Source organism: Myodes glareolus, chromosome 6 (genome assembly GCF_982192425.1).
Source record: "Myodes glareolus chromosome 6, mMyoGla1.1, whole genome shotgun sequence".
NCBI lineage: Eukaryota > Metazoa > Chordata > Mammalia > Rodentia > Cricetidae > Myodes > Myodes glareolus.
In genome coordinates, this window is record NC_142031.1 from 112,994,368 (window position 1) to 113,014,592 (window position 20,225).

The following is a 20,225-nucleotide window of genomic DNA, read 5'->3' on the forward strand; positions in this document are numbered from 1 at the left end:
GTTTTTGGGTTTTTTTTGTTTTTTTGTTTTTGTCTTGAGTACTTATCAAGCAGTGGAATTTCTAGGTCAAACGGAAAGTTCATGTTCTTCATGTCTTCCAAAATGGCTGTCTCATTTTACAACACCACCAACTATGCATAAGGGCTCAGATTTCACCCCATTCTGCCAACACTTATTAATATATCACGTTTTTCTGTTCTATGTATTTCATTGCTATTGTTGATATTTTTATCTGGTTTGGCAAACAGTAATTGTAGATATTATGATATAAAAGGTGACATTTAAATACGTGAATGCAATATGTAATTATCAGGAAATTGATCATGTCTGTCATCTCAGATTGTCATTTGTCATTTGCGTTGAGAAATTCCATCACTGGAACTGAAGGCCATTATGCTAACTGAAATAAGGCAGGCACATAAATACAAATTCTTTGTGTTCTCACTTATGTATGAAACTCCAGAAGTTCGTCACTGATCTCGTAGAAGTAGAGAAGAGAGTCGGGTGTGGTGGCATTTCTCTTTAAGCTTAGTCCTTGGGATGCAGAAGTAGGCAGATTTCTATTAGTCTGAGGCCAACCTGGTCTATATAGGAAGTCCCAGGCCAGCCAGGGCTACATAGTGAGAAAGACCCTGTCTTTACAACAACATTAGAGAATAGAATAATGGTCAACAGAGCCTAGGGAGAGGTGGGGTGTACAGTGGGTGGGTGGGGGACTAGTTTAAAGATGCAGTTGAATAAGTGGAATGACCTTCAGTATTATAAAGTGTAGTGGGTATTCACTCCACCCGTGACCTTGGCTATCTGACCCGAGAGAGACAGTGCTTCTGATCTGCCGGTGTGGTCCCTTTAAAGGAAAGATGGAGGGAGTCATGCTCTCTTGTGCCTGGTGGTTGGAGATTAGATTCTGATGCCATTCACTCCCAGGCAGAACGAAGGACCAGAAGCCGTCTTCCTGGTTGTGTAATGTATCCTAATAAATCTTTGTTACCCCCTTTAAACTGGGTCTCGTGGATTTGCCTATATTATAGAACAGTGAGAAGTCAGTAGTTGGCAACAATGAGCTATTTCCAAGCAGCAGACAGGAGTTTGAAGTTGTCATGGCATTGATGGGTGATTGAAATTGATGAGGTGTTTTCTTCAGATCGATGTCTACTCAAACACTTGCCACTTTTTAAATTAAGAATTTATTTTTGTTTTTAATTATGTTTGTGTGTGTGTTAGGGACAGTAGGTGCACATGAACATACATGCCTGAGGAAGCCGGAGGTGCCTGGATCCAGAATTACAGGCAACACAGAAGCTAGAAATCAAACTCAGATCCTCTCCAAGAGCAGCACTTGCTCTCAACCACCGAGCTGTCTCTCCAACCCCATTTGCCCTTTTCTTTTGTTTTTTGTCTCTCTCAACTATTTTTTTTCTTTTTTTTTAAGTTTATTAAATTATGAAAGTTTCCATTTCCGCCCCTCCTCCCAACACCTTCCCACTCCCCACTCCCCCTCCTCCTCCCTCTCCATCCCTAAGAGCAGTCAGGGCTTCCAGCCCCGTGGGAAGTCCAAGTTCCTCCCCCCTCCCTCCAGGTCCAGGAAGGTGAGTATCCAAACAGACTGGATCCCAAAAATCCAGTATATGCAGAGGAAACAAGTCCCAGTGTCATTGCCAATGGCTTTTCAGAAAGGCTCCGGGCCAGCCACGTTCAGAGAATCCGGCCACATTCAGAAAATCTGGTGGGATCACATGCTCGTTCAGTCCCAGTCCAACTGACCTTGGCGAACTCCCATCACCCATTTGCCCTTTTCATATTGAATTGTTTGTCCTTCTTTTATTGAGTACCAAGTCCTTTGTAGATGGCATCCTCTTAGGATTGATGGACATCGCTCCTGTCACTCCCTTGGCGCCTTTGAAGTGCGTAAGTGCGTGTTGCTGCTGTCCTTCTTATCGGCTGTTTATCAAACCAGAGGATAAGAAGATTTGGGCTCTGTTTCCATCTGAGAGTTCCATGCTTCTCACTTCATATTTAGGTTTTTGATCCATTTCAAGTGAGCTGTGCGGTAGGGGTCCAGCCCCATCCTTAAGTAGGTTACTCCTCCCTCCTCTTGTAACCTGTGCAAGCATCTTCTCATGCTGCTAACTGCTTTCCTCTATAAAGCACATGGACTAGCCTTTCCCCTGTCGGGTTGTTCCGGGACTGTCTTCTGCTGTTTTCCTCTATAAAGCACATGGACTAGCCTTTCCCCTGTCAGGTTGTTCCGGGACTGTCTTCTGCTGTTTTCCTCTATAAAGCACATGGACTAGCCTTTCCCCTGTCAGGTTGTTCCGGGACTGTTTTCTTCTGTTTTCCTCTATAAAGCACAGGGACTAGCCTTTCCACTGTCAGGTTGTTCCTGGACTGTCTTCTGGTCCAGCCCTCCTGAACTCAATATTGAAATTATTGAGCTGACAAAGAATTCCCAACTCTAAAGACAGAAACTTTCATTTTCACTGTCCGTCATCATTGTGGTCGTTAAAGCTCTTTCCGCTCAAAGTCCTAGACCGTCCTAGAATGTGTGTGGTTGAGATCTGGCCAGAAGCTTCTCTTTACAGCAAATGGGAAGCATGAGAGGCAGCCACGCTGGACACAATGCAGAGACCAATAGACTGTGGGAGCCCAGTCCCAGCAGGTGCATCAACATCACAGCTCCTGCATCTACAGCCCAGAAAACAGCGTGGAAGAGGGGGCAGAAAGATTCTAAAAGCCGGAAAGCCAGGATCCTTCTGTGAAGCAGTCAGTCCTAGAAATGACTGTGTAAAAAAGACTGGAACAAGGACAATATCAGACATGCTGATGTGGAAGGGGGGATTTTCACAGGGTCCCATCCCTAGACAAAGAACATAGGTAACTAATAATTGCTGGGAGAAGGAAAACTATCCTCTCCCAGGGGTGAACCTTCCTTATGGGTTATCCAGTACAAAATGGTCAGCCCTGAAACCACAAACAATAAAATCGGACTCAGCAGATTGTGTTTGTTTACTTGTGCATAAATACCAATCATAAATATACACATGTATAGCATATATGTAACAATAATAATCAAAGAAAAAGAGACTATGGATTTGAGAGCTGGGGGTAATGAGAGGGATTGGAGGGAGGCTACCTGGAAGGTACTTAAAAGGAGAGATGAGAAGAAGTAATGCAATGTAATTGTTTTAATCAAAATGTATTTAAAATTTGGGGTATATATACAAAACATATACACCAAAATGAATAATAACAAATGAATAAATAACAAAGTAAATAAATAAATCAAGTAAATAAATAAGAAAGCTGAAAGAAAGAACTAGCTAGTAAATTTCCCCATAGCTTTTGCTCTAACAAATTAAGACATTACACAGCTTGCAACAGACAAAGTTGAGGACAATCCTTGCGACAGTGGTGCTGTGGAAGAGGAAGTCACCAGGACACAGCCCCAGGACACTTGCGCTTCAGTCAGCATCACTCCAACACCCATGGGTTATCGATCCCCAGCTAGGCTGACCCATACCTCATCTGGTCCCTCCCTGTGGGGCGGGGTCCAATATCTCCAAGAAGGCTTCTCGGGTCAGTGTCCAGGAACAAAGTCTGGGAGCTGGGCGCGACAGAGCAGAGCACCCAGGTGGATTCGATGGGACACCAAACAGGTCAGCAGGGAAGGGGCAAGAGCAAGGTGACAAGACACAGTGTGAGGGGCGGGGGACAGGAAAACACCGAGGGAGGAGATCTAGAAAGTTCAAGAGCAAAGGATGGACTACAGAAGGCCACTACAGACAACTCTGGGGTGAGAGAAGAGGGCCCTTAAGTGGGTGGCTTGCAAGGGGCTGGCATTCCTCTCATTTGAAGTCAGAAGGGTCAAAGGCTGCCAAGTTTTCCTTTGCCTCTATGAGCCTGAGGCAGGTCCCTCTCTCATACTGCCCATTTGGCTTCAGAAGAGAGGACTGTAAACGTTTTCTGTGTCTCCTTCCTACGGACTAAAGCAAAAACAGATTGGTGATAAATTGTAGAGAGGAAGACTGGCCATAAAGGACTTGGAAACACTAGGGGCACACAATGCCTCTGTTAAGATTCCAGCTCCACCTTCCAGAGCGACAGTAGATCAGTGGTTGGTAGAGGGTGGACAGCAGAAAGGGAGGAATGTGGAGAGCTTGGAGAATTTGGAAAGTGTGGGAGGCAGTGAGACTCTTGCCTGACACCGTGGTGGCGGGTGCCCATCATTAGACCCATCAGGATCCTCTGGATGTACCGTCTGCTCTGGGTAATAATGAATTAATTGTCCCTGTGGCTCTGTTGTTACACATGGAACGCGCTGGTGGGTGCTGATTGAACAGGAGGCTGGAAGAAGTGGCAGGGGATATGGGACAGTGCTCTACACTTCCTGACCAAGGTAGCTATGAAGTGTAAACTCTCTCAAAACAGAAGTCTAGGATTGAGTAGTCCAGTCAGAAGACCAGTGGAATGTCTGAGTAGGACTCCAGGCTCTGCCTGAGCCTTCTGCTGTCAGTGAGAGACATAAAGCAGCTCTTCTGTTGAGAAATGTCACTGGGAGGGGCTTCCTCTGAGGCCCAGAAGTATTGAGGTCAGGTTAAGATCTAGGCAATCAGAGCTCGTGACAATGACAGAAGCCAACATGTGTGCCGGGGCAGAGGTCCTCCAGGGAACTCTGAACATAGCAGGGCCTGACAGACAGCCTCGCTCCAGGTACAAGGGAGTTCAGAGAGATAGACACTTAAGACTCCTAGCATCCCAGAAACCCTGTCATGAGAACATACAAAATACTTCCTGGTGGCTTGGGACAAGGTTAGAAAAAAGAAGAGGAAGAGAAAGATTCTATCTCTTTCCCCTATCTACAATGAGGGGCCAGAGCAGGTGGACATGGCTGTCCCTATGTTCCCCCACATAGTCTGCAGTGCTTACCACCCACAGTGTGCTGAGTGCAGACTGCATCCTCAGGGGTCAGTTGAAGAAAGAGGTTAGTTAGCACTCCAGGTGTTCAGCTAGCACTCCAGGTGTTTCCACAAGGCCAGCATTGTTCCAAATTCATTACTTAATATCTGATTTGCTTTTTGGGACAAGTCTAAAGTGGAGCATGATGATGTTGTCATTTCCATTTCATAGTTGAGACCATGGATACTGTAAGCAATATGGTCAAGACAATGTCATTTACCAGGACTTGAACCCACTTTGAACATCTACACTGAATTTCAAACGGTGGCCCCTACAGGGGGTTCTATTGTTGGGGATATGACTCAAATGATAGGATTTGCCCTACAAGAGCAGGAGCCTGAGTTTGATCCCCATAACACACTTGATATTCCAGGAGTGATGGCACATGCTTATGATCCCAATGCCAGGGAGGCGGAGAAAGGACATTCCTGAAGCTTGCTTGGTGGCATGCTATAGCACGATTAATAAAAAAAAAAAAAAACAGAGACAGATAATGGGGTTCAACCTGAAGGTTAGAAAAGCAAAACAGCCAGTCACTGGATCTTACCTATACCTCAGTCAGAAATGGTGATCCTGCCTCCAGGAATCCTCAAAATGAGACTGAGCCTCAAACCTGTCTTTTCCTGTCATGTATTCCTCTCTAGTGCTGGGATTAAAGCCGTGCACCACCAACACCTGGTTTCTATGGCAAACTAGTGTGGCTACTGGGATTAAGGGTGTGTGCCACCACTGCCTTGTCGGTATGGCTGATCAGTGGGGCTGTTTTACTCTCAAATCTTCAGGCAAGCTTTATTTATGAAAATACATATGAAATATCACTATAGGAAGTCTCATGAAATGAGTGATTTCCAGGTAAAAGTTAGGGAATTTGCCTTACAAAAAAAAAAGACACTTGAAGTTGACTTCTCCCCTACACATGCTTAAATACATAGCACATGCACACACACAGCCTTACATAGATACAAACACACATACATACATGAACAATTTCATAAAAGGCAGTTTTGCAATGAGTATAACCATCTGTTACACCAGGATGCAAGTCTGTGTGATGTTTGAGGTTCCGTTCTTGGGTTGCTGTGGCTCATGTCCCTGGCTGAGGAAAATGTTCCTCTTTTGAAATAAACTGAAGGAGATGTGTGTAGACAAGAAAGTCCGTGCAACTCTAAGAGGTAGCAGAGGAGAGGAGAAATCAGTGTATGCGTGCACAGCATGCAGAACCGCGAGTGGGGACCCGGAGACCCCATCTCTGCCTTCAGTTTGATTGACAGGAGGGAGCTAGTAGGTAGGGAAGTGCCAGGGCTGAGGGACAAGGTGCTGTGAGGTGCTCTGTAGGGCAAGGATAAAAAAAAAAGTCGTCTCCTCCCTTCTGCTGTGCTCCAGAACCATGAAGCTAGCAAAAATGAGCCTGGTCTTCACCTGGGGAGCTGTTCTATTGATGCTACAGATGGCAGGCACAGAACCTGCTCTGCGGACTCCTCATGACAAAGCTGGGGTATTTGCAGACCTGAGCGCCCAGGAGATAAAGGCTGTGCACAGCTTCCTGAGGAACAGGAAGGAGCTGGGGCTCCAGCCATCCAAGAAAGTGACTATGGCCAAGAACTCAGTGTTTCTCATTGAGCTCCTACTTCCCAAGAAGAAGCATGTGCTGAACTTTTTGGATAAAGGAGGTAAAAGCCCTGTTCGGGAAGCCAGGGCCATCATCTTCTTCGGTGCCCAGGAGCACCCCAATGTCACTGAATTTGCTGTGGGGCCCTTGCCATTGCCGTACTACATTCGAGAACTTTCCCCCAGGCCAGGGCACCATCTGCCCTGGTCATCCAGACCCATCTCCGCGGCAGAGTACGACCTCCTCTTCCACATGCTGGGGAGAGCCGTCACACCTCTGCATCAGTTTTTCCTCGACACCACTGGCTTCTCATTCCTGGGCTGTGATGCCCGGTGTTTGACTTTTACTGATGTGGCCCCCCGTGGTGTGGAGTCTGGTCAGCGTAGAAGCTGGCTTATTGTACAGCGCTATGTGGAAGGTTACTTCCTGCACCCCACGGGTCTGGAGATCCTTGTGGATCATGGGAGCACAGACGACCAGGACTGGAGAATAGAGAAGCTCTGGTATAATGGGAAGTTCTATGACAGCCCAGAGGAACTGGCTCAGAAATATGCAAAAGGAGAAGTGGACACCGTGGTCCTCGAGGACCCGTTGCCTGATGGCACAGAGCAGCCCCCACTCTTCTCTTCCTACAAGCCCCGAGGGGAGTTTCCCATGCCCATCAATGTCTCTGGCCCCCACATTGTACAGCCCAATGGCCCCCGGTACAAGCTGGAGGGCCACACCGTGATCTATGGAGGCTGGAGCTTCTCCTACCGGCTAAGAACCTCTTCTGGGCTGCAGATCTTTAATGTTCTCTTTGGAGGTGAGCGTATCGCCTACGAGGTCAGCGTGCAAGAGGCTGTGGCACTGTATGGAGGACACACACCTGCGGGCATGCAGACTAAATATATTGACGTTGGCTGGGGCCTGGGCAGTGTCACTCATGAGTTGGCCCCCGGCATTGACTGTCCGGAGACTGCTACTTTCCTGGATGCCTTCCACTATTATGACAGTGATGGCCCTGTCCGTTATCCACATGCTCTCTGCCTCTTTGAGATGCCCACAGGGGTGCCCCTCAGGCGCCACTTTAACTCAAACTTTAAAGGTGGCTTCAACTTCTACGCGGGTTTGAAGGGGTATGCGCTGGTGCTGCGGACAACATCGACAGTCTACAATTATGATTATATCTGGGATTTCATCTTCTACCCTAACGGTGTAATGGAGACCAAGATGCATGCCACTGGCTATGTCCATGCAACCTTCTACACCCCTGAGGGGCTGCGCCATGGCACTCGCTTACAAACCCACCTGCTTGGCAACATCCACACCCACCTCGTGCACTACCGTGTTGACCTGGATGTGGCAGGTAGGACTCACTACCAGACTCTCTCAATCGCTTGGCTGCTTCTCACTGATAGATTCACTCCACAGGGGATGGGGTTGAGCTTCTGAATCACATTAGGGTTATTCTTTCTGTCTGCTTCCTAGCAATATAAAGCAGCATAGGTCCCTGACAAATGGAGACAGTGAACAGTGCCCTAGGATTTCCCTGTATGTGGGGTGTGCATCTGTCCTTGCCTTGGACTGAGTGGGTTGGTATACATGGAGTGAGGAAGTGTCCCGGTGGGTTACAGGTTCCAAAGCCTAGTACTTTGAAATGGGGCCCAGTGCCATCTGGGACTGCTCAGTGTGCTTCGTGGATAAATGATGGCTCCACAGAAGAGTGGCAGGGATGTGACACCTGATATCGGATTTGAGAGCAGAACAAGGCCACTGAGACCAGGTGAATAGTTTCCACCTGTGTGGCCCCACTTGACTTCTGACCCATCGTATCCTGATGGTCCTATACAAACATGGCTGCCCCATGCCAAGGTTTAGAGCGCAGAAAATGATCTGAAGGCTGTCATGTGCATGCACCCCATGCCATGACTGACCTGTGACCTGACCTCTCACTCCTCTGGTTTCATTTTCTTTGTCGCTACCACTTCCTTGGTGCCCCACCACTGGACCAATGCCTGCCCTTGGCTCTGCATCTTCTCACTGCTGGCTCTGGGTGTTGTCTGGGGTGGATATCTTATGAACAGCAAGGCTTCCCTTCCAATATTTGAATCTCACCCTCTATCTCCTCTCATGCTGCCAGGCACCAAGAACAGCTTCCAGACGCTGAAGACAAAGCTGGAAAACATCACCAATCCCTGGAGCCCGAGTCACTCCGTGGTCCAACCCACACTCGAGCAGACCCAGTACTCCCGGGAGCGCCAGGCTTCATTCCGCTTTGGACAGACTCTGCCCAAGTACCTGCTCTTTAGCAGCCCCCAAAAGAACCGTTGGGGCCACAGGCGTAGCTACCGCCTGCAGATCCACTCTATGGCTGAGCAGGTGCTGCCACCAGGCTTGCGGGAGGAGCGGGCTGTCACTTGGGCCAGGTGAGGAGACCCAGGGGCCAGGTGAGGAGACTTCAGTGTGTGTGTGCCTGATTGCTTCTGTTCTCCAGGCTCTGAGTCTGTGTGTGTTTGTGGGCATGCCTTCTCTTGCTCTTGGGGAGGGAGGGATGGGAGTGGTGCTCACAGGGCTCCTGGCCCTTGCAAACTGATGGACATTCTTGAAGGCTCCCAGGAGATAGATAGGCATCATTCTGTGGAAGCAACAACTTGCCCGTCTTTGATCCTGAAGATGATTAGTCCCCAGAGTCACTTGACTTCCTGTCTCTACAGATACCCCCTGGCTGTGACAAAGTATCGGGAGTCAGAGCGCTACAGCAGCAGCCTCTACAACCAGAATGACCCCTGGGATCCCCCCGTGGTCTTTGAGGAGTTCCTTCAGAACAATGAGAACATTGAAGAGGAGGTACTGACCCCATTCCCACCCCTGCCCACCTCAGGCCCTGTGGTCCTAGAAGTGTGATTTGGGACTGAGAGCATCTCAGGAAGTTTGTAGAGATATTTTTCAAGACACAAGCCAAACTGCCCTCAGATGGCTGGTACTCAGCACTGCCCTACCCTCTGAAACCTTTGTCTCTCCCATAGGATTTGGTGGCCTGGGTGACACTGGGCTTCCTGCACATCCCCCACTCAGAGGATGTCCCCAACACAGCCACACCTGGGAATTCTGTGGGCCTCTTGATCCGACCCTTCAACTTCTTCCCAGAAGACCCGTCCCTGGCATCTAGAGACACTGTGATAGTGTGGCCCCAGAACAAAGGCCGCAACCATGTCGAGCGCTGGGTTCCTGAGGACAGAGACTGCTTGATGGCTCCTCCTTTCCACTACAATGGGACCTACAAGCCTGTGTAAAGAATCTGGTCCCAGCCTCTGCAGAATAGACCCGGAGCCCCAAGGGACGGGCGGGAAATCCTTCCGTTTCTACCCTGTATGCTGTTTTTTAGCAGCAGGGGGAGGGCTGGCCGTGGTCTCTATTCAGGTTTCAATATTGCACCTGCCAGTGAATTCCATGATCAATGCAAAGGAAGAATGCTGAAATTCTCTAGCAGGTGGGTTGTGGCTTTTTGTTTTTGTTTTTAACATTTGAGGCTCTTATCTTCCTATCAGAAGGCTTCAGGGAAATTGTCTTACTTTAGTGAAGGACATGCATAAGGAAATTGTTATTTGGAAATCTAATAAAATGACACCTTCACCCTTTAGACATTGGTCTGATGTCTGGGTTTACCTCATGATCTCTTTCTAAACACATATTGCTGATTTGTTGCAGTTTTGTCTATAAAATATAAAAAGCCCAAGGCCAATGGGCTAATAAAACAGATTTCAGCCTTCTCTTTACTATGAAGGAAAGAAGGCTGTAATTGGCTTAGAAGAGCATTTTCAGAGCACTCGGAAGAGAATAGGGTGTTAAAAATCAGAAGACAAACAGGTCATGTGAACTATGCACCCTCCCACCCCACCCCCATGTATGTGTGTGCGTGCGTGTGTGTGTATGCATGTGTGCATGTGTGTGTGTGCACGTGTATGCGTGTGCATGTGTGTGTGTGCACGTGTATGCGTGTGCAAGTGTGTGTGTGCCTCAGCAGTTGTCCTACATGGACAATGCCGGTGTGCTGATTGTCACGGAGGTCTGTGATGGCTCAGGAGATCCAGGGCTGCACTCCACCTTCTCCTAAAGTTTGCTATGAACCCAAATTGTTCTAAAAAAAAAAAGAAAATTTATGGTCCCATCAACATTCCACTAAGGAGCTTTAGGTAATCAATGATTGCTAAGGGAAGGGAAAGCCATATTCATCGATGATGTAACCACTGATAGTTACCCTAGCTCCAGTAAATAACTCTCAACCCAAGAAAATGCAGTGATCTATAAGAGGGAGTGATGAATGAATGAATGAAGACAAGAGAGTAAGAGGGGCCTAGTGGGAAGGAGTTTGGCAGGAGGTTAAGCGGATAATGAGGACATTATTAGCAAAGTGTGTGCTGTATTTTCTATGTATAAAATTGTGGAAGGAAATTTTTAATTTTTTATGAGTTATTTGCTTACATTATGTCTACCCTGCCACCTGCCCCCCTCCAAGTTACTAGTCCTCTGGTTCTTGTCATCAGCTCCCTTTTGGGATTTTCCCTGAGTCTCAGGTGTAGGAGCTGCATTGTGGATGCACCATTTGGAGTCGGGCAGTCACAATGGCTTACTCTCTACAGACCAGCTATGGACCTCTGGGATAGGACCCCTGCGTTTTAAGAAGAAGCTTTAATGAGGGTATAAGGATAAGTGTTTAGAAGACAGAAACCATATTGGTTTAAGAAAGTGAAGAAGTGGGTTCTCTTCTAGGGCCTATGACCTGTCCGGCTGGCTAGGTTTACAGTACCATGTGTGAATTCCCTCCCATTGAATGGATTAAGTCTAATTAGACATCCGTTGACTATCCTGAAGATAAAAGTGTCGCTATTGCACTACTGGGGATATCTTGCCATGCGAGTCCTTGTTGTGGTTGGTAGGCTTCTCAGTTGGGTAGGATGATTGGTTGCCTTTTTCCTTGGCAGCTTGCATAGCACCTTCCTATACTGAGAAAGCTAGACCTCAGCGGGGAGTCTTCAGGGCCAGTTCTAGCTCAGTTCCTCCAGGTCCTGTGTAAAGAGTGGATGCCGTCTTCAACAATAAAGCCCTACCTTCAAGCTGCAATGGTAAAAACTTATATTGCTTTGAGGATCTCTTGGATTCCACCGATTAATACTAAAAAGAAGATTTTTCTCAGCCTAGCACTGAGGTTTTTGTTAGATAGTCTTGTGGGAAACATTATCATTATGTGTGACATAACTCCATTTAATGTGTGTGTGTATTTTAAACTTTATTATTTAAAATAAATACTACTTAAATAATAAAAATATTTATTTTAAAATTTTTTTTAAAAATCACACCAAAATTAACCAGACCCGAAGGTCAAACAAATCAATGAGCATCTGCTTGGATAGCCATTCGGAGCAGAAGCTATGGAGCTTCACATTGGGTTTTGTAGTTTTACTATCAGATATATTTTACACACTATCCACTTGCAAAAAATAAAAAGTCCATGACAGAGCTAGAAATATAAAGCAATTAGCTCTATATCATCTCTCATTACTAATGTTCATTACCTAAACCCAATCCTTTCTTGTTCTTTTTTCTATAAGTTATACTGCATCATGTATATATTTGTTTATATCTCTCATCCATCCATCTATCTACATATCTATCTACCTACATGTCTATCTATCTACATATCTATGTACCTACATGTCTATGTACCTACATGTCTATCTACATACATGTCTATCTACCTACATGTCTATCTACCTATATGTCTATCTACGTACATGTCTATCTATCTACATGTCTATCTACCTATATGTCTATGTACCTACATGTCTATCTATCTACATGTCTATCTATCTACATGTCTATCTATCTACATATCTATCTACCTACATATCTATCTACCTATATATCTATCTACCTACATGTCTATCTACCTACATGTCTATCTACATACATGTCTATCTATCTACATGTCTATCTATTTACATGTCTATCTACCTACATGTCTATCTACCTACATGTCTATCTATCTACATGTCTATCTATCTACATGTCTATCTATTTACATATCTATCTACCTACATATCTATCTACCTACATGTCTGTCTATCTATCTATCTATCTATCTATCTATGAGAACAACAATAATTCAGTTTAATATTTGTCAATTTAGCAGAACAATAGTAATAATTCCTCCCCTAGGGCCTATGGCCTGCTAATCACAGATTCTTGGCCCTGATCATAGCATCATGTATGAATTTCAACTTGTGATTGGCTCCTCCCATGATATTTGTGACAGACAGTATTGCATCAGCAGGCCTGTTTTGCTGTAGCTTGCCCTTTTCTAATTCATACTTTGCAAGCCAGTTTTAACTGAACCGTACCCAGGTGCAGTGCCCCCCGCTGGTAGAAGACTGCAGCAACACAGTCCTCTGAGCCTCTCTGACTCTATCTGACCAGGAAAAGGCGTTTTCCACAGATTCCTCCTTAAGGATTGCCATCTGGAGAGGCAGAGGCAATTAATCACCGATGACAACAAAGACTTCTCGGAACTCTTCTACCTGCTTACAGGCCCAAGGAGTAAGCCTGGCCTCCAGATTTCACCCTTCCTGCAGGGGTGAAGGTGCAGTTAGAGACCCAGAGGGACCCCAAGTGGGAATTCATGGTCAGATAGAGCCTCCTTGTATCAGTGACAGGCACAAGGCAGCTCCCCTGAGAGAACACCCATGAAGAAGGGCTTCTGCTGGTTAGGATATGGAGAAACCAGGGCCTGTGACTGTGATAGCAGTCAGTAGATGTACAAGCATTAAGACTTCCCAAGAAGTCTGCACACAGCAGCGTCCAGCAGGCATCCCTACCCCCAAATATAAGGGTGCACAGAGTGACAGCCACAAAGGTCTGCCGGCATTGCAAGCAAACCCACCCTGCACACAGTACTGGTAGCTTGGGGATAGGGTTAGGCTATGAAAATATTGGCCATGCCTGTCCCCTAAACCAAAAAGAGAAAAGCATCTTTCTAGCTCCTCTGCCTGGGGTGATCTAACTCCTACAGCTTTTCACAGATACCTGGACTTGAGTACCCAACTGGGAAGCCAGAGAAGGCTGAGCAGGGCAGGAGTATTCCATTCTTGCTTCACAGCCTGAGTCCAAACAGTCCGATGAGCTGGAGTCCAAAATTTCAAAGTTCACTTTAAAGAGATATACCCAACATTCCCTGTGTTTCTAGAAAGCTGACATTGTCCCATTCACTTTATGTTTACTGTGTGTGAGCTTTTTAATCTCCACAACCTCAGGACATGTGTGGTGGTTTGAAGAAAAATGGCTCCCATAGGCAGTGCACTGTTAGGAGGTGTGGCCTTGTTGGAGTAGGTGTGTCACTAGGGGGTGGACTTTGAGGTCTCAGAAACTCAAGCCAGCTTTCTTCCTCCTGCCTGTTTATTTGGATGTAGAACTCTCAGCTCCTTCTCCAGCACCATGTCTGCTTGCACATGGCAATGTTTCCTGTCATGACAATAACGAACTAAACCTCTGAAACTGTAAGCCAGCCCTAATTAAATGCTTTTGTTTGGAAGAGTTGCCATGGTTATGGTGCCTCTTCCCAGCAATAGAAACTCTAACTAAGGCAATGGACTTCCTGCTTCTGTCATTTCCATTTCATTGTTAATGCAACGGAAGCCCAGAGAATTCAAACAATGTGGCCAAGAACACACAGGTTGACCTTAGTTATGTGATTTCCCAGGACTTCAACCCAGGCAACTTAACCTTAGAGCCTATATTTTTAACATCTACACTAAACTTCTAAAATGTGTCCTCTAAAATTTATATTAGAAGGTAGTTTTGCTGTCAGCACAGTCACTTTCCTCTCCAGGACATAAGCCCTTTGATCCCTTTAGCACCGAGCCTTGGGCTGCTTTGACTCATGGTAGTTCTGCTGATGGGTGTTTTTCCGATGAGATAACACAAAGAAAATGGGAAATGATGAGAATTTATCTACATAAGACATATCACAAGAGGTCTGTAGATGAGGAAGGAAATGGGCAGATATACTCACAGGGTCTGAACAGCGCTAGGCTGAGTAGAAACCCAGAGATTCCAGCTCTGGCTTAGAGGGCGAAATGCATGTGATAGAAAAAGGTGAGAAATGGCTACTCTAAGGCCAGCTTGGAGCAGGAAGTACTCAAGTTCTGTCTCCTCCTATGCTACAGTCTAGAGTCATGAGGTCGGCATGAAGGAGCCTGGGACTGGACTGGGCAGCTGCCATCTTGGTGATACAATAGGAGAGTGCCCCACGACAGCATCAGGAGAGTGTCCCATGTGGACCCTGGTGATAAAACCCAGGTATTCTGATCCATGAGTGCTCATAGTTGGGGTCGGTGTACACCTTCCTGATGAACAGGAAGAACCTGGAGCTTCTGCCACATGAGTCACTGACATTGGCCAAGAACTCTGTGTTTCTCATTGAGGTGCTGCTGCCCAAGAAGAAGGGTATGCTGAATTTTCTAGATAAAGGAACAAGATATGCACCCCAACCCCAATGTCATTCCTTCAGAACAGTGAACACACTGGAGAAGAGACACTGAAGCAGTCTGTCCTGTCTGCTTCTGGCCTTAGCTCTACCTGGCTCAATCCCTGGTCCCCATAGTGCGGTATGGCATAGGGTGAAGAGGGTAGGTTTAGAGTTCATGATAGCTCTCCTTACATCTATAAAATAGGAATGAGGAACTACCAGGAAGGTTGGAGGCACATCTAGAAATACCCAAGATCAGAGTTCTCTCAGATGGCTGATACTCAGCGCCAACTTATCCATGGCATGGAAGTCTGGGTTCCTTTCAGTGGCCTGGGTGACAGTGGGCTCGTTACACATTCCCCACTCCGAGAATGTCCCCAGCACAGCCTACCCTGGAACTCCGTGGGCTTCTTGCTCCAGCCATTTAAGTTCATCCCAGAGGTCCCATGCATGGCATCCAGAGATCTGATGTTGTGGCCTTAGGATAAAGATCACAGCCATGTCCAGCACTGGATCCCTGAGGACAAGACCTGCATGGCACCTCCCCATTTCAGTGACAATAGTACTTTCCACCCTGTGTGACAGGTTCAGCATTGGCCTCTGGAGGGTAGCATGAAGCCCCACAGAGGCAGACCAACACTTTACAATGCTGATGGGGGGCATAGTGCCACATGCTCAGCAGGGCAGCTAAGAACTACTTTTGTGTTTCCTAGATGACTCCCCAAAGTGCTCCACATCTAGTGGGGGGTGCTGGGGAAGGAACCCACCTCACGAGATACTAGATGTAAACATCTGACCTTTTCAGCTGTTCTCAGCGGAACTGTCCCATGTCAGTAATGGGCACACACAAGGAACGGTTATGAGGAAATCTAACAGAATTGCCAACACCTTCATTCTTTGACCAATGATCTACTGATTGGTAGATCAGTAGATCTACCAATTGATCGTAGATTGATCGTAGAATCTACGATCTACTCCCAAGATCTTTTTGTAAGTATGTGTTTATGTGTAGGTATTGTCTATAAAAACAAACGCCTGGAGACAACAGACTTTCCATCTGTGGAAAGAACAGTTCAATAAACTAGGGGACATCTGCACTGTCACACTTAGTGATGATAAAGGCATGAGCTGGGACGGTCTGGCTGTAGGGAAAGCCTGCGGGACTTATTCAATAGCAAAAGAAAACAGTACGGGCAGTCCAGATAGTGTGCCAGCTTCTAAGAAGCAAGAGAAGAGTCTTTAGCTGTCTTTCCGGGGATGGAAGTTGGAAGTCATATAGGTGCCCCCATGCGATGGGAAAAGACAACTTTCCCACAGTGCCTCACTTAGGAACATAGCCCTGAAGAGCTCCAGAGCTGGTGCTGGGATAATGGCTCAGTTAGCAAAGCACTTGCATAACTGAGCATAAGGTCCTGAGTTCAGATCCTTGATAGCCCTGTAAAACTGGGCACAGTGGCCTCTGTCACTTCAATGCTGTCAAGACAGACAGATTTCTGGAGCTCACTGGTCAGTAAGTCTAACTGAAGCAGCGGCCATCAGATTCAGTGAGAGGCCGCGTCACCAAGTAGATGGAGAAGAGCTGAGTGAGAAACACAGTTTAGACCTATGACCTTCACACGCATGCACGCACATGTTCGTGCTGCACGGGTCCTACTAGCTCCTCTGTCGCTCTGACAAACACCATAACTGAAAGAGATTTGAGACGAAAGGGTTTATCTGGATTACACTTCCGGGTCCACCACTGAGGAAAGTCAGGACAGGGCTCAAGCAGGAATGTGGAGCAGAGACCACGGAGAAACGCTGATTATTGGCTCACTTCCAGGCTCACATTCAGCTAGCTTTCTTTTTTTATTATTTTTAAAACAATTTTATTTTATATACCAATCCAAGTTCCCTCTTCCGCTTCCCCCATCTTCTCCTCACCCTATCACCCATCCATTGCTCAGAGAAGGTGAGGCCTCCCATGGGGAGTCAACAAAGTCTGTCACATCATTTGAGGCCGGATCAAGGTCCTCCCCACTTTATCTAGGCTGAGCAAGTTATCCCTACATAGGGAATGGGCTCCAAAGGGTCAGTTCATTCACTGGGGATAAACACTAGTTCCACTGCTAGTGGCCCCACAAACTGCCCAAGTTACACAACTGTCACCCACATTCAGAGGGCCTAGTTCAGTCCTGTGCAGGTTCCCCAGCTGTCAGTTCAGAGTCAGTGAGCTCCCGCTAGCTCAGGTCAGCTGTTTCTGTGGATTCCCCCATCATGGTCTTGGCCCTTTTGCTCATAACATTTCTCCTCCCTCTCTAAGACTGGACTCCAGGAGTTTAGCCCAGGGCTTAGCTGTGGATCTCTGCATCTGCTCCCATGAGTTACTGGATGAAGGTTCTTTGATGGCAGTTAATCAATCTGATTACAGGGGAAGGGCATTTTAGGCAGCCTCTCCACTATTGCTTAGATTCTTAATTGGGGTCATCCTTGTGGTTTCCCGGGAATGTCCCTAGTGCCTGGTTTCTCACTAACCCTATAATGGCTCGCTCTTTCAGGTATCTCTTTCCTTGCTCTCCCTTTCTGTCCTTCACCCAACTCCACCTTCGTGTACACTTCATAACCACCTGCCCAGGGATGGCTCTGCCTACAGAGGCAAGGCCCTCTTACATCAATTAGCAACCAAGAAAATGCCCTGGGCCAGGACTAGTGAGTGGCACAAACCTTTAATCCTAGCAATCTTAGAAATCTTAGAAAGCAGAGATAGGGGGATCTCAATGAGTTCCAGGGCAATCTGGTCTACATTGTGAAGTCTAGGCCAGCAAAAGCTACACAGTGAGGTCCTGTCTTAAAAAAGAAAGGAAGGGGGGAGGGAAAGACAAAGGGGGAGAAGGACATGGAGGAGAGGGAGAGAGAGAAAGAGAGAGAGAGACAGACAGACAGACAGACAGACAGACGGACAGACAGAGAGAATGCCCCACAAGTTAATCTAATAGAAGCAAGCCCTCAGTCAAGATTTCCTCTTCCCAGGCATGTCTAGTTTGTGTCAGGTTGACAGAAACTAACCAGCACACACGAGGACCCTAAATACTAGTGGATTCACAAAACATCGCATGACCAACATATTCCATACACAAGTAAAGAAAGAGACAGACAAAATAAGGAGAACTACTAAAGAACTCCAGAAGAGAGAGGTTTCCCCAGCTGGATGGAAGTGGGAGAGAAAAGCTGGAGGACTCTGAGCTGGGTATAGAAATTCCTACCCAAGGTCTGCTGACAAGGGAGACAGAAAAGCAGACCGATGGGCAACTGATCCTTCACCTCTGTGACCCCCCCAAACTCCACACTGATCCTTCGTCTCTGTGACCCCCAAACTCCACACTGATCCTTCACCTCTGTGACACCCGCAAACTGCACACTGGTCCTTCAGCACTGTGACCCCCAAACTGCACACTGATCCTTCACCTCTGTGACCCCCAAACTCCACACTGATCCTTCAGCACTGTGACCCCCAAACTCCACACTGATCCTTCAGCACTATGACCCCCAAACTGCACACTGATCCTTCACCTCTGTGACCCCCAAACTCCACACTGATCCTTCAGTACTGTGACCCCCAAACTCCACACTGATCCTTCAGTACTGTGACCCCCAAACTCCACATTGATTCTTCAGCACTGTGACCTCTAAACTGCACAAAGTTGTCGCCCATGGAACCATGAAAATTTTCAGAACTGAGACCACTGAGGAGCCAGAAGCAGAAGAGACAATCGTGGAAGCTCAAGAGCAGCCAATTCCAAGGATTCATTAGACCAACCCCATCCTCTCTCCCTTACAAGGAAATGAAAACTAGTTCTTAGATCAGCAGTGTACCTGAGCTCAGAGGAAGGTCAATTAAAGACCTGGGGCAAGCAGTTGCTGTGACACTTTTCTATGTATGTGTGCATGCGAATGTGTGTGTACATGTGTGTGAGAAAGAGAGAGGGAGGGGAGAGACTTTTGTCCTTCTCACCACTCTGTACATAGCTTGAGAATGGAAAGCCACCTCTTCTATGTTTCCATGGCTGACTGTGTGCTTGTGACAGGCATGAGACAGGTCCTTGATAAAGAGATGTAGTTGAGGGACCTTTCCATGGGGACTCAACAGCACTGAGGTCAGGTTAGGCTCTGGATTAAACAAGGCCAATAGCAATGACAGCATCCAACAGGTGTGCAAGAGCTGAGATCTCCTAAGAACTCTGCACACAGCTGGGCTTGGCAGACAGCCCATGCCCAGGTCCAAGGGTGGGTTGAGTGACAGTGACCAAGGTCCCCTGGCAATCCTGCCTACATGCAGACTCAGACCATCTCTTCCCTTGAAAGCCTAGGAAGCAGGACATTGGCCTGGCTCATGGTCTGGAATGACCTGACGGGGTGCTCCCTCGGGTCAAAAGACTAACCCCCACTTTTCAGTACTCTACTTGGGGGCCCAGAGAAGGCTGGGAAGGGCCATGTTCTTCCCTTCCTTACTTCACAGCCTAGACTCCGTCCTACCAATATGTAGTACTCAGAACCTGTGATGTGCTGAGGTCCGTGTGTTACCTTTGGGGTGCTCTTTAAAGAGAAGCCTGCTTTTCATTTACTGTTGGGTTGTTTCTCTTGGGACACTTAGGAGGTCATGGTTTGGATTTTTGGATTTTGGGGGGCTATTTTGGCATTTTGATTCCACAGTTGAGACAATGAAGACTTTGAGTAACATGGCCATAGTGATATTGTGACATAGTGGCATTGTCATCTATTGGAAATCAAGCCCAGGAAGAACTCAAACCCAGAGTCAGCACTGTGAACATACAGAGTAAATTTTTAAACACAGCCATCTAAAAGGTATTTTGTTGCACAAGAGGTAGTTTCGCTGTCAGGATAGCCCTCTCCTCAATAGGATGCAGGCAGCTGGAGCCCTGGAGGACCAAGCCTTGGGCTGCTGTGACTCGTAGTGGGCCTGACTGAGCCGTTCCCCTACTGAGATAACCTTGAATAAAGGTCAAAATGCAGCAATGGTTTTAAGGAAGAGAGACTATAGGAGGGTTGTAAGTGAGGAGACCATCAGAGAGTACCCACATGGGAACCAGGGCAGGGTTGGGAAGCATGAGTGAAGACCTAGGACCCATGCTCTGTCTTCAGCTGAAATGAGCTGAGGAA

At 47.0% G+C, this 20,225-nt stretch overlaps 1 protein-coding gene across 4 annotated transcripts; it reads left to right on the forward strand.

Annotated features, from left to right (window-relative positions):
* Positions 1–3,483: 3,483 nt before the first annotated feature.
* Positions 3,484–10,187, forward strand: LOC125404397 (diamine oxidase [copper-containing]). Of its 4 annotated transcripts, none has more exons than XM_085691156.2 (6): positions 3,484–3,656; positions 4,231–4,396; positions 6,340–7,913; positions 8,688–8,973; positions 9,262–9,394; positions 9,574–10,187. In XM_085691156.2, exons 3-6 carry the CDS (start codon positions 6,344–6,346, stop codon positions 9,838–9,840), a joined length of 2,256 nt encoding a protein of 751 aa, XP_085547282.2. In that variant the 5' UTR covers positions 3,484–3,656; positions 4,231–4,396; positions 6,340–6,343; the 3' UTR covers positions 9,841–10,187. The 4 variants fall into 4 exon arrangements, with proteins under 4 accessions (XP_085547282.2, XP_085547281.2, XP_048296235.3 ...); XM_085691155.2 differs by having other exon boundaries at positions 4,341–4,396; XM_048440278.3 differs by lacking the exon at positions 4,231–4,396 and having other exon boundaries at positions 3,485–3,656.
* The last annotated feature ends 10,038 nt before the right edge of the window (positions 10,188–20,225 follow it).